At 36.9% G+C, this 14,069-nt stretch overlaps 1 protein-coding gene across 1 annotated transcript in view; it reads right to left on the minus strand.

The window, feature by feature from the left end:
* The window catches only part of VTI1A (vesicle transport through interaction with t-SNAREs 1A), a 415,426-nt gene that overhangs the window by 129,010 nt on the left and 272,347 nt on the right, over window positions 1-14,069 (minus strand). Inside the window, exons 6-7 of the mRNA XM_012663894.1 lie at window positions 13,424-13,494; window positions 12,696-12,757 (exon numbers count right to left, since the gene is read on the minus strand). Coding sequence (XP_012519348.1) covers window positions 12,696-12,757; window positions 13,424-13,494 — 133 coding nt within the window. The remainder of the gene's footprint in view (window positions 1-12,695; window positions 12,758-13,423; window positions 13,495-14,069) is intronic.

Raw genomic sequence — 14,069 nt, forward strand, 5'->3', positions numbered from 1 at the left:
ACTTAAAAAGAATGCCCCCAAATAAAACGTGTTAGTTTTATCTTCAATGTGGTAATATCATGGAAAAAGAAATCTTTCTGATGCCAGCAACCACATTCCTGCCTACAGTTTCCCAAAGACCACTCAGGTTCATGTTCATGTTCCAACCAATTACTATTATTACCACGTAGGCTAAACTCCTTGAGGGCAGGGACTTTTAATGTCTTATACTTTATCCCCAGAACTCAGCCCAGTGTTTAGGAAATCTCAAGTATTTGAGAAATATTTGGTGAATGAACAAATGAATAACAGAAGGAAAGACTATTTCACTTTATAGGTACATCTTTTGGTTAAAAGATTCTTTGCATTCATCTAATTTTTACAGCATCTCCAATGTTGAAAACTACAAGGATGCTTTGCTTCAAGAGTTCTCATCATTCATCATAGATTGCATGCTCCACGGAAATCCAGTCGGAGCCAAAACCTGGTGCCATATTTTTATTTCTCTTTTTCCATTTCAAAAGAAAAAGCTGTAGTTAATTCTAATTTTCCTGCGGGCAGAGGGAAGGGGAACTTTTTATGCATGTGAAAGAATGGCAACCCCCCCAGCCATCTGAGGACAGTTCCTCCCAGGAACACCTGTTTGCTCCAATTGAAGCCTGTCCAAATTGAGTCCTGGGGATCAGGAGCTTCCTCTTCAAATGTCCCACCATTCTACAATATTTATTCCCCACCTGTCTGATGGCTGTGATAGCTTGGGAATGCTCCAGCCAGGGAAAGCTGTTTCTTGGCCCTGACATGGCAGAGCTAACAGCAACTAATATTCACCTGGAATCTGGTATGGATCCAGTTGCCCCCATAGTTCAAAAATGCCTCTTCTTTTCACAGTCTGCTAGGATTAGCAAAAGTTCTCAAGGAGGGGGAGGTAAATAATTTTTCACTTTCATACTGAGATGCTGCAAAACCAAGTTATACCCTTCACTCTTTCGATTTTTGAGTTTTCCACTCACATTTAACACTTAGTATTCCAGTCATATTAACAGTTATCCAATACTAAAAACAAAGATTGGCAAATTAATTTCACTCCCCCCAAAAACTGTTAAAATCAAGAAAGTAAAATGCAGTAAAAACAATCCTAAACACATAATTCAACACGTAATTCAGGGAAGGAAAAAGAGATGCCCACATTAATCTCCAGTTATAATAGTGAAATAATGTTTTGTTTAAAAAATTCTAGCCATGAGAAACTGTATATTTGAAAAGCTTACATAAAGCCTTATAAAAGAAGAGACCTTTTATCTCTTCCAGATCCATGAGCTTGAAAATACTTTATCTATGCAATTTCAAGGCACATAAAACCCCCAGTGAATAAATAAAATGTTCTTTTTTTCCTTTATGCAGAAGCTTTAAAAATTATCCATATAAATAGCTTGGCCTTGAACAAACAGATTAAAAGACCTAAAAGGCTATGGCTTCAGATCATGTATACAGAACAGAAAATGAATGCTTTTCTTTATTGGCTGTGCAAGTTTTCTACTAACTAAAATTCTATAAGCCCATTTGATGAGAAAGATTTAATTGGAACACATGAAAAAATTCAATATTTTTAAGTGATACACTTATTAAATAATATTCCACAATAAAATAATCCATGTACTTTGCCTCTGTTCTTTGCATATATTCATGAATCATACATATAGTATATATAGTCAACATGCAGTATTATCTCAAAGGCCACAAAGTTTCAGAAATATGTAATTTTAGTCAAGAGTGTGGAAAATTTGCAATATTTTCCTAAAATTGGGACACGGCATATGAAAAGGTTTTCCATAATTGTTTATAGTTAGATCTAGTTAGGTGATTTCGAGCCTTCCTTATTTGCTTGAAGAAACTCTTAAACTTCATTACAATTTAAAAAAACTCTAATTTAAGGTAAAGGTAAAATTGAAGGTTATTTTTTCTGTCATCTCCTATAGCAGTGACATCTCACTTACAATGTAGCACACGTCACTATGTATTGTTGTTGCTTAATATGTGTAAACCAAGGCTCTCAAATTAGATATTAAGCCTACCTGGGAGTAGAGTTTTGAGTTTGTTTAATCTCCAATGCCTAACATATTCCCTTTTACACATTAATGTTTAATGTAAACATTAAACAGTTGCTATTGAAGAAGATGCTGATGTTGTTACTGCTAGAATGCTGCTAAGAACATTTCTGTGGCTAAAACCAGGGTTTTGCCCCATCTTGGTGGAATGATCTTGGGCAAGACTCAACTTTGGCAGGTCCTAATTACAACACAAGGATAACAATGATAACACCAATTCACAGAGTTCTTATGAAGAAAACTTTAAATGAAATAATGCATGTGAATGGTCCTTATAAAGCATAAGGCCCTATATAAATTTAACTTATTATGATTGCCTTTAAGGACTCACTGTTGATAAATGGTCTGATTTCCCAAGGAAGGTATCCCTGCATTTGCACTTTATTGTTGAAGTTTGTGGACAAATTCAAAATCAGTGCTTCTTGTAGGCCGACACATCTCAAATGAGCCAGAGTATCAAAGTAATTAAGAGGCATTTAGCTAGGAAACAGGACATAGTTCTACAACTATGTCTCATTTCTCAACTCTTTTTTGGAGGTGGTTGTAGACTCTTGGAAATTTTATGGAAAATTCTCAGAGAGATGCATATAAATACATTACACAGAAATTTTCCAGAAAACTCCAGTGGTTTAAGACTCCGTGAAGCCCACCCTAGGAAAGGAACCACTGCCCTATGGCTTGTGATAGTGTGGTTTCATGAAAGCACTTGGGGACCTGATTCAGACATCTTTAACTGATCTGGGAATTAAAAGACTAACAGTTTCTTTTCCCTTATCCTAAAATCATTAAGCCATCAGAAGATGGACAGTGGAGTGGCTTTCTCCCACGTAAACTACAATTGTACAGGAAACTGGGATACTGTTCTTTTATAATTCTAAGCCTCTTCGACCCCTTTTTTAAAATTTTGATCAGATTTACCATCCTGGAATTTTCCCCATTGATAATAATATTTTAGTTCCAAAGTTCTTCACATAACTTTGCAAAAGAAGTTACTAGCATTTTAAAAAGCGTATTGAAGTTAAAAAAAAAAACGATTATGCCTCCTATCATGTCAGCTTCTGCTTTGTCAAAAAATGTTGCAGTCAATTTTAAATAAAAAATGAAAACAGCCTCAATTAATACTAGCAAGGTGGCCAAACATCACAATTTAAGAAATATTTCAATTATACTTTTGGATATTGAATGTATTTCTTAACTGTGGATCTTTTTTTTTCCATAAAAGAATTCTTTCTTAATACCTAGATGACAAGTTCTCAAGATATACACAGTTGTTTCTTATTATGGCTTCCCTGGAAAACATTTCTGGGAAAGTGCAATTCCCAGCCACTTACTTTGTTTACAGCAGACAAAACTGCTTGTGTGGTATAAATAGGAGTCTGTCCTTAAACGCTGCTGAGAAATAAAATGCAACCATGAAAAGGAGCCATTTCCTGCCCTAAAGGTGGCTTAAAAAAAAATTCTTAGCTACTTTAGGAACAGCACTAAAGTATAAATAATAATTATCAATTGCCGCATAATAAAAGACTAATTTTATAGGAAAAAAAAAAAACCCAAACCAAAAACAAGCTACGTATTCCAGAGATGCCCTCAGAATTGTTAGCATTAGAAGGTTTTCTTACCCTGCAAGATGATGAAACCCCCTTTTGTCCTCCTGCGTTTGTGATGTATATCTATAACTCGTCCTTGTTTGTGCAGATAAGCCTCGCCTTGTCTCCCTAACTGCACTTTCAAAAGCAGATTCACAGTGGTTTGACTTTTGATCTGGGGAGCAGCTAGCTTGACCACCTGCACTGTGCATGAGCTGTGACTGAGCTCGCTTTGTCCCATCTTATAACACAGCAAGCCTTTTCAAATGGATGTGTGAATACGCTAATGTACAATGTGAGCGTTCAAACAAAAAATATGGTGGTGGTGGTGGTGGTGGTAGTGCTGGCGGCGGCAGCAGCAGCAGAAGGCGAAGATTTGTGAAGGGAGAAGCCCCAACCCTCGATTTATAAAGTTCAGATATTGTTCACTGCCTCTGGCATTTAACGAAACAGATGGCCTAAGGCCACCCTCAACTTACAATGGAGCAGACAGTGGTGTAATGGTGTGGGGGCCTGGAATTATAAAATGTTGTTTGGTGATGGTATATGTTAATAAATAGCCATTTACGAGGGGGGCTGAGGGCTCCATTACTTGTTTATAAGGAAGGCCCAGGGCTCCTTGCTTAGAGTTAACAGCTCAAGGCTGTGTTCAAAGAAGGCATTGATGGTGAAGGTAAAGTGCACCCTTCATACTCTACGTCTCATTAAAGAATGGCATGTATCCAGGGGAGAAAAGGAAAATCATAAAAGAAAACTAATGCAAGAATTAGGTCAAATTGGGGCTCACAAAAGAGGAAAAGATAAGATGCTTTTCTATTGTGATTAAATAATGGACGAAAATATTCTCTCATTGTGAAGTTACATATTTTATCTTTGAACGAACATGTTTACATGTAACCAAAGTGCAGTAAAGAAAACCCCATAGGGTTTCAACTAAATTATACCCATATGAACCTAGACAGCAACTCTGAAACTGGTTTTAGCCATTCTTCCAAAGATTATTCACTGATGAGGCCTATAGCAGGGTAACATGGCCCTTAGCTAAAAGTGACAAGGCCCCTGACCACAAGTAACTTACGATAAAGACAAGAGAGGCTTGACCTCGGGATGCTGAAGAGAACTGGTCCTGTTGGAACTCCTCATTCTCTTGGGGCAGAAATGTGCTGTGTGTACGATCACAAACTCTAGTCACCATTTCATTGACCGTTTATCAAGGGTCCATCTTTGTGGCAAGAAGGCTACGTTCAAGCTCAACCAAGACTATTTTCGTATTTCTTGCTTTTGCTTTCAGGTAGGACATTTTGCATCTAACTCGGAATCTGTATAGGAGTTTATTGAAAGTCCATACTTTGGGGGTGCTAAAGTGGTTCCTTTTATTCTCTTTCCCTGTATTTCCTCTCCTATTTATTTCAGCTGGTTGCACAATACAGTGGGGAGCTGTAAAAAAAAATCCTTTTGGGGTTAAAGGTAGGGGATAAGAATGGTCTAGAAGAAAATTAAGAAGTAGCTGTTAATAACTGCAATTCAAAGTAGATGATGTTAGTGTCTTGTGAGAAATGCAAACTGCTGTGAAGGGTCAGAGGAAAGACAGATCACTCTGCCTGGGAGACTGAAGAAGGCTTGAAGGAGAGAGTGGTATTTCACCTGAGATCCAGAGTGTAGATAAAAGTTTATCTGGAATATTCTGAAGGTAACATCTCTTGTTTTTGCCTACCCAGTATCTATTCCCCTTTCTGGAAACAGGACTACACTCACTCATTCTCAGTCTGTCCATTGCCTGCACAGGGTCCCACGCATAGACATCAGATCACAGATTAATGGAGCTTTTACCTAACAGAGCCCATCAGAATCAATAAGACTCTGTGCTGAGTTTTGTCGGATGTATTGGGAAGAAAAAATGGCTATATTCAACGGGTATCACTGAGAGGCTGGTCAAAGCTTTGTCTCCAAAAGGGGAAACCCTGACAAACAATGGAACTCACACGTGAAAGAGCCGAGACAAGAGATGGAAAGAGCAAGATGTAAGTTGTCCACTTCCAGGGCTATTTTCCCACCATGCCCGACTCCTACCCTTCCTCTGGATAGAATTCTCCACACAGATGTGCAGACAATTGTTCCTGAAAGCACCGAGCAAACCCCACCAGACTCCACTATTTAGCTGGGCTGCAGGCAATCTGCTGTGGCTCCGGTGTGCCAAAGGAGTCCTGAGTTGAGTGTGTTTTTAAGGAGCCCTTTAGAATTGTTTTATTTTGGAGCATAGACTGTGTGGTGTTAATCAAAACCAACAAAAACCAACAATGTGCAGTGAAGAGTCTATAATCTCCCTTACCCTCCAGTGTTTGACAAGTAGCATTGTTAGGAAATTTTGTTTTTATATCTAACTCTGTATCATCTGGAGTCTTGTCCTTGTTGGAGAAAACAGCCCTGCTTTTAATTATTCAAATGAAATTCCTGCGTGTGCGTCAAGAGGCATGTGCCCTGGTGGGTAAGAGGTGGGCTCTGGAGCCGCCCTGGCTCTGCCACTTTCTTTCTAGCTATTAGCCTTCGGCAAGAACCTCACCCCTCTGTACCTCGGTTTTCTTGTCTGCAAAATAGGGATAACAAAGTCCCTACTGCATAAATCCTCATGAGGGTTAAATGACTCACTACGTGTAAAGTGCACACAGCAGTGCCTGGTCCATAATAAGGTTTCAGTATATGCTGAAAAAATGTTGGTTATTATCACTATTGTCATTGCTTAAAAAAAAAAAAGTCTGGGAGCAAAGGCTAAAATCAAAATGTTAATTAATAGTTATTTTAGGTGATAAATTTGAAAGTGATGTTTTTAAATTTGCTTTTTTCAGAGTTTCCTAGGACTCTTTATAACATTAAAAATTAATAATAATAATCAATCCCATCATTCTTTTCTTATGTCCTTGTTTCTGTAAGTGCTAGCATTCTCCCTTCCCTCTGGGACTCTCGCCCAGCAACACTTGTTGAACTAGCAGAGTATTCAGACTACTGCCTCACAACAGCTGATAGTAACAACAGTTCCCATACTTCTTAAAATAAGAGAAAGAATATCTGCCTTACAGAGTTACCATGAAGATGAAATAAGATGAAGTATACCAAATATCCAGGACTGTGCCTGTCACCTACGAGGTCTCAGTGCATGCATAAGTTGCAGTTTTTTGGTTATGAAAGGACACAGTAGAGTGTGGGTTCTGGATTTCTTGGCCAGTAAAATGAGAGCGAGCATGGGAAGGGGGGAAGACGACGTGTGACTGCCAATGTTTAATAGGTTCAAGTATTTATTTTTCTGTTTATTATAACAATGAACTAGTTCGAGTAAATTGTTTACTACCATAATTATTTCACAGAAAAAAAGGAATTATAACAGCATGTAACCTTAAAAATCAGCATAAAAATACTCATCAATTTCATCTTACTCTTCTCATTCACCATTAGTTCATGTAAACTGGCTCTGAACTGTAAATTAGCCTTTTGGAACCTTGTGTGGTATGTTCAAAAGAGCAAGATAAGTTCATATCCTAATTCTGAACCTTTCTATAGATGTGACTCTGGATAATTTACACAACTTCACTAGGTTCAGTTAGCCTTCATCTGTAAAATGGGCATAATGATATTGCCTTCACAGGGTTGTTAAGGATTAAATCAGATAACACGTGTAACATGTGGTTTAGGGTGACACACACACACACACTTCGGGCTCGATCAATGCAGCTGGTAGAGTTATCATTGACAGATAATTTTAGATGCTGCATTTAAATGTCTGACACTAGACCAAAAGTCTACGTTTAAAGGCACAAGAATGTTATTCAAGAGAAACATATATAAGGAAATCAAAAGCTGTTCTTTAGTTTGATAAAAACATCACCCATGTTGGCCTTGAAGAGATCATAGGACACAGGCAATGAGTCAACTGTATAGTAATAGATGTATTCACACAAAAAGAACTAAGACTTTTTAAAAAAAATTTCCCTTTGTAGCATTACTCTAGCTCAGGTCCTAAATCTGTTAAGTCCAAAGAATCTACAGCAAATTCAATCATTTTATTCTGAAGGAACAAGCACTTGATTAAAAGCTGAAGAATAACTTAGAGGTCAGGATTTTCTACACTAATTTGTTCATTACTGGTACGTAAAACACACCAAGAAGAAGGAATGAGATAAACCAAAAAAAGGAGAGAGGGAGGGAAGGAAAGAGGAAAAGAGTGGGAGAAGTGGAGGGCGGGGAGGGAGAGAGGGAGAGAAAGAAAGCGAGAGAGAAGTGAAAACATAAATGCAAGGTACTGTGAGAGGAGATACCTTTTCAGTGCATAGAAATTGAGAGCAAATTTTCAAGGACGTGTTTCTCCCCGTCTTGAAAACTATGCTGAATTTTCAGACATTGTAATAAGAACAATTAAAATATAACCAAATGTTTCCTGGGAAAAATGAGCAGGGGGAAAAAAAGAATGAGTTTTTAAAGAAGCTTAAACATCTAGCCATGGCATATTTAAGAATAAATCTGTTCATTAAAAAAAATTATATTTCCAAAGCTTGCAGATCTTGCATTGGCATTTCTAGTATACTTACTGTTAGGAATCATTTTGATAGTACATTTAAGTTTTCCAGATGTTTTACTTGTCATTCTACCAAAGCAACAAGACTATGTTTAAAATGTAAAACATGATAGCAATGATAGGTGGTGATTATTTCCTGGATTGACTCAGAAGTAACTCTTAGCAAAAATACGTGTATTAAGTAATATTGTATGAACAGGGCTAGCTGGGTCAACTGCATTTAATACCATCTGCTTTGTTTATATTACACATCAAAAGACCTCTCAGCAGGTCCATGCGTAAAGAAGTTACAAGTTACCATACTTACGTTGGGTGGAGAAACAAAATTCATTTTTTGAAGGAAATATTCTGGTGTGTGGGGCAAATATAGGTAGTGCAGGGGAGAGAGGAAATTATTTGATATTGAGATTGTCAAACAGGAAAAGTGTTTTTTAAAAATATCATGTATGCCATTTCTTTTTGTAAGCCATATACAATGTAGTTGATGAGCCAACACAAAATCGTAACATGTCTTCCAAATTTATGTCAAAGGAGCTCTCAAACTATAACTTTGTTACATTCCTGAGGACTTCTTCAGATTTATTTTAGAAACAAAGATACTATTATTGATCAACTATTAACTCTTCAGAGGTAGAAGAAAATAGAATCATGATTTCCTTTTGTTCTGACTAAAAATCTTGAAATCTCTATTTTCATTTTTACTTATTGCCAACAGTGTTTGAACGAATAAGCCTTCCCTCTCAAAGGTAGAGGAGAAAGTACACACAAAAACAGACACATAAATCCATATATGTGAAGAGAAACATTAAAGCCTCCCAGTGATACTATGATACCTTAAGACAACCAATTATAATAATCGAATTTTGTAAAAGTCAACGAAAATCCATTTCTGGGACCCAGTTACCACATATAAACGGTCATTTTCATTATTATCTGAATTCATTTTATTTAAACTTTGTCTACAGAGTCAGAAAATGAACGGTTTGTCCCTAGATAGCTCTCCATCTTACAACAGGACAGAAGAAAAATTACTTTCCAGAAAATCAGCCATAGCTGCGTTCTGATGTCAAGTGTTACTATTATAATTTTGAATGGACCAATTTTCTCCTTGTTTTTTTTCTTCTGGTAACATAGCATAGTTATGTGAAGGATAATTTATTTGTTTGGTTGAATCAGTTGCTATCTCACTAAACTAGATACTGTGTGTCTCAATATTTTCTGCCTACCTTAGTCCCTTTCAAAACTTGTATTATGAGTCCACAAATCATTTTTCATTTCTCCAATTTTTTTCTAACACATTTGTTTTATAGCTATTTAAATCTTATTTTTTTATTGGTAATTTGTTTTCCTGGTGCCCATTTTAATGACAACAAAGATTAATTGGAGCTGCAGAATCTTCAATAGCTTCCTTAAGAATTAGATAATTTTGTGAATTACCATAGTGCATTTTTATGCACACACTCTCTACTAAGGTGAAGCGCTCTGAAGGCAAGGATAAAACTGATTTCATTTTAGGATCCCCAGGCCTGGTATACAGGCATTAAATATTAATATTTACTGAGGAATGAATGAAGCAGAATAAAAGAAGGAAGGAAATAGGTTTTTACCTCATTTGAAGTTAATAGAAGATTAAAAATCGTAAGTGGTAGATGATTATTTAGTGGCTGCTGGATTCTATAAACTTAATTTTTGTTCCTTACTCATTTTTGTTTCCCCTTCTGCTTTTGGTCAATCTTACAGATAATCAAGCAGACATAGGTATAGACTTTGGCACTGATGGGAACATGGGTTTCACCTGTCTTCACAACAGACTAATCACCATGAGTAAAATGACCCAAATGAGGGGCCAGGTGAAGCCACTTCTGTTCATTTTACAAATTTAAAAGCAACCCAGGTTTAAAAAATCGAAAACAACCTGCAATCTTTTTAAAAATAATTCCTTAGTTTGATATATTATAGAATATGTATTCTCAGTCACACAGAATTTATCATATGAAAACAAGCCTATGTTGTATGCAGGTAAACACCTACATTGCACAAAGAGGACATTCATTTCTTTTATACATTTGTGAAGGTGATAGTTGAGCCCATGATTGAATATTATAATGATTCTTAAATCAGAAGCACCTGTCGACACACGAAATAGCTATGCAGTTTTGGTAAGAACAAGAGTAAGAGAATGTGGCTTCTCTTTCTGAAGTAAAACCTTACCAGTGCTGGAAACAAATGCCATGGAATGGCAGGGCTGTTACCAAGGAAGGAAAAATCAGAGCATTAAATAAAAGATTCTGGTACATAAATGCTGGTTCCTTTTCTCTAGAGACTGCTTTTCTAGAGGATAACCAAAATAACGAAGTAAAGAGTTTGGTAAAAATGTTTATGTCTTTACCCAAGTCCAAAATAAATTGTATATCACATGGGATAGTAATTAGAAACTAAAACAAAACCACCACCCGGATTTGGTCCCCAAAGACCCAAAGAGATTACGACACTGATTAAAACTCTCTAGATATCATGGCTGATACCAAGATCCCACCTATGCCTGGTAAAAAACATTGTCACACATATGTGCAGGTAGATCTAAGAGTTTCCTTGGTTCAGACATAGCAAGGTGATGTCCATCTGGGGATTTTTATTTCTGTTCACACACTAGATACATCCCAAAATGAGATGAGTCAGTGATTGACTGAGTTTGCCTACAAAGAGAACCCCAAGTAGATTTCAAGAGAGTAATTTTCTTCTGTAGGCTTCTTAAATGACCATGTTAGTATGATTTCCCTACAGAAAGCCCAGTCGAAGGTTGCAGAAGTTGTTTGTGCTTCACCCTCTCTAAATGACTTGCAAATTTATTCAAACACAACATGAGGAGATGCTTTATTTGTTGAAATAACTGTCTGCAGTGTCCTGCACTAAAGGGTGAGGTACATCAAGCAGAAACATGGACAGAAATACATTAGTTTCAAAACCCATAAATCCTTATTTGAATCTGCCAACCTGAAAGCCATGAAGAGCCTGAATAAACTATTTTTCCTAAATGCTACATCTGATTAAGCCATACCATTAAATGACAGCTGAACTTTAACATTAATATGATATTATTTAAATAACCACATGATTTTTTTTACACTAAAAATGATGAATGATTTCTGGACAGCGCAATTGACATAAAGCAGGAGGACTCTTTAATGAGATTTGACAAAATGGAGACATATGCAGAATATTCGTTACAGCTCACGTTGCAGGAGCCCTCCCAGGGAAGCTATAGAGGTTTTTTCCCCCCTTTCTTCTTTATTGTCTATAGGCACTGAAGCATTCCTTTCAATCGCCACTTCCCTTCTCCGTGAATTTTGAGTTTTTCTTAGGTCATTTGCATATTACTCTGAATCAGAGAATTTGGTGGTTTATGGTTATGAGTTGGGACTGTGTGTCCAGGAAAAGGAGAGGCAATATATCATTAGGTCAGCCTTGGCTGCCAGCGTCCCAGGAACTTTAGGCTCGCTACTGGTCAGACCGACAGAAGAATATCATCGGCCTTGAAGATTAAACAATCATACATTTGATTGGTTCACACACAATAAATCCCTAACACGGCAAACATATGTTTAGCAAATTATTGTATATGGATGCATGATCAGAGAAGACTTTAGTTATTTGTAAACAGTTGTCACTATAGTATCAAGTATAAAGCAGATTTCCTTCTTTAAAATTCTAATGAAGCTATTCCAGAGGCCATTTTCAACATTCCTCATTCACTTTTCTATCTACAGTTCCAAACTGACAGTCATGCTAGATGCCAGTCTTATTTGGTAGATTCTGAATGTAAAATAATTTCATGCTGAATATACTTATAAGGATATTACCTATACTCATTCTTTTCCTTTTTCATACTCACACATTTTCCATCAAAGTTTAGTTGCACATACAGAACATAAACATTTGCTTGCTAGCACATAGGAATTCAGATTATTCAAATCATCATACATTTTATAAATCATCTTTAAGTATATACATACAATGGAAATGCTTCCTCAAACAGTGTCCCTTAAAGAAATAAAAACAAGGCAACAAAGAGCCTTGAGCAAAGCTAATACCAAGTGTACTCCTGATAGTGACAAGCCTGCATTCTCTCTGTAAGAAGGAGGCTATCAAAATAGAAAATAAATCAGATTGCTCCTGCCATGGGGCCTTCCCCAGGCTATAAAAAAATACTTCATGTCTAACCCTAATTTTTTCCATGGCTTGAGGTAACCCCCCTAGCTCAAACCTTCTCTGTAATCTGTATTAGTATGTATCCCTGTCCAAACAAGAGTTAATATCAGTACTGTTTTATTATCAAAAGGGTCTTGACACAGGGTACTAAGAGCAGCAGCTCAAAAGCCTGTAAAATGCCCCATCACAACTGGATGAAAACAGTATTAAAAAAGAGAAAGAGAGGAAGATGGGTCCCTACCTTGCTCTTACCTTCGCAACATCCCCGTCAGGATCCTGGAGCTTTTCCCTAAATTAGCATCTGTTTCCCGAAGCTGGAAGGAGAAAAGCAACATCAAAACAAAACTATGTGCACTTAGATTATTTCTAAAGTGCATGGCGAGCAACAATTTATTTCATGATAGAAAATCCAAACAATGAAAATGCTTAAATATACAAAAATACATACATTTCTGATAACTATGCAAACTACAAAAATCCTTAGATTCCGAAAATGACATGTGAGAGGTAATGCCAGGAGCTTTAAACTGGATACTTGAACTGGATATAAAAGCAAGTGTCTCACAGGCTGACAACAGTTAAAGTACACCTGGTAATTCATCTTCAGTTTATGAATGGACAACGTCTTAAAAATACAAACAAAAACAAAATGAATGGAGGAAGGATAAGACATCAATATTGTTATAGCTTTCACTCTGAAAGGTTGACATACGCCAAAATCTCCCTCAATGACCTTCTCAGCTACAGAGCTTAATAAAATATCCACCTGGGGGCATTCTGGGATGGAAATATAGAGTCGGTTTCTTTTTTCTCCACCTCTCTTTCTTTTCCCCTACACAGACTTTACGCCCCTCTGCCACCCTAACCATATTTATGCAAACTCACATCTATGTAATTGTTACTGTGTATGTCCCAGTGACCTTTCCTTTACGTTGTCTCATTTACCGAATACGTGAAGAAACTGTATCACTTGTGCTTACCCTTTCACGTGCCCGCTGTATCTTTTCTCTGTCGTGACTGAGGTTTTCCAACATCTCCTGACCGATTTGCTCTATGGAAAAGAAAATCTGAGTAAGGAAAGACGATGTGGGGTACACGCGAGAGTGACTTTCAAAAGTATCAAAGTGACATGAAATGTTAAAGTAGCTTACATATACATCAGACACATATTTCAATTCATGTATGTGAAAAATATAAATAGGATTTGATAAATGTACCTATTTATCTTAGGTATGATTAGAAATTTGACCTATAGAACATAACCCACATGGCGATAATAATTTAGAGGTGATGTGACTTGCCCGGGCCACTCCGGCAAATTATCAGCAAAGATGGAGGAGAGTCCAGGTCCAAGGATCTATTATCTTGTCATCATGGAATTTAGCCTTTGGTTTTTACAGGTTACAAGGAATGTTAATGATTCCACTCTACCTTCTTTACTCATTATGGCACCATTTTGCATATGTAACTCAGTCTCCATTTAGAAAAATTTTGATTTTAATGTGTTCACCCTGCATAAGTAATCCCCCTATTCTCACCTACTGTAGCTTATTGGTAGTAGAACTATCTCCAGGCTTCTGTACTCTAAGAGGTAAGGGCTCCTTCAATGTGTCATCAGCTTCTGTA

The sequence above is a fragment of the Propithecus coquereli genome, unplaced genomic scaffold (genome assembly GCF_000956105.1).
Source record: "Propithecus coquereli isolate 6110/MARCELLA unplaced genomic scaffold, Pcoq_1.0 Scaffold84, whole genome shotgun sequence".
Lineage (NCBI taxonomy): Eukaryota > Metazoa > Chordata > Mammalia > Primates > Indriidae > Propithecus > Propithecus coquereli.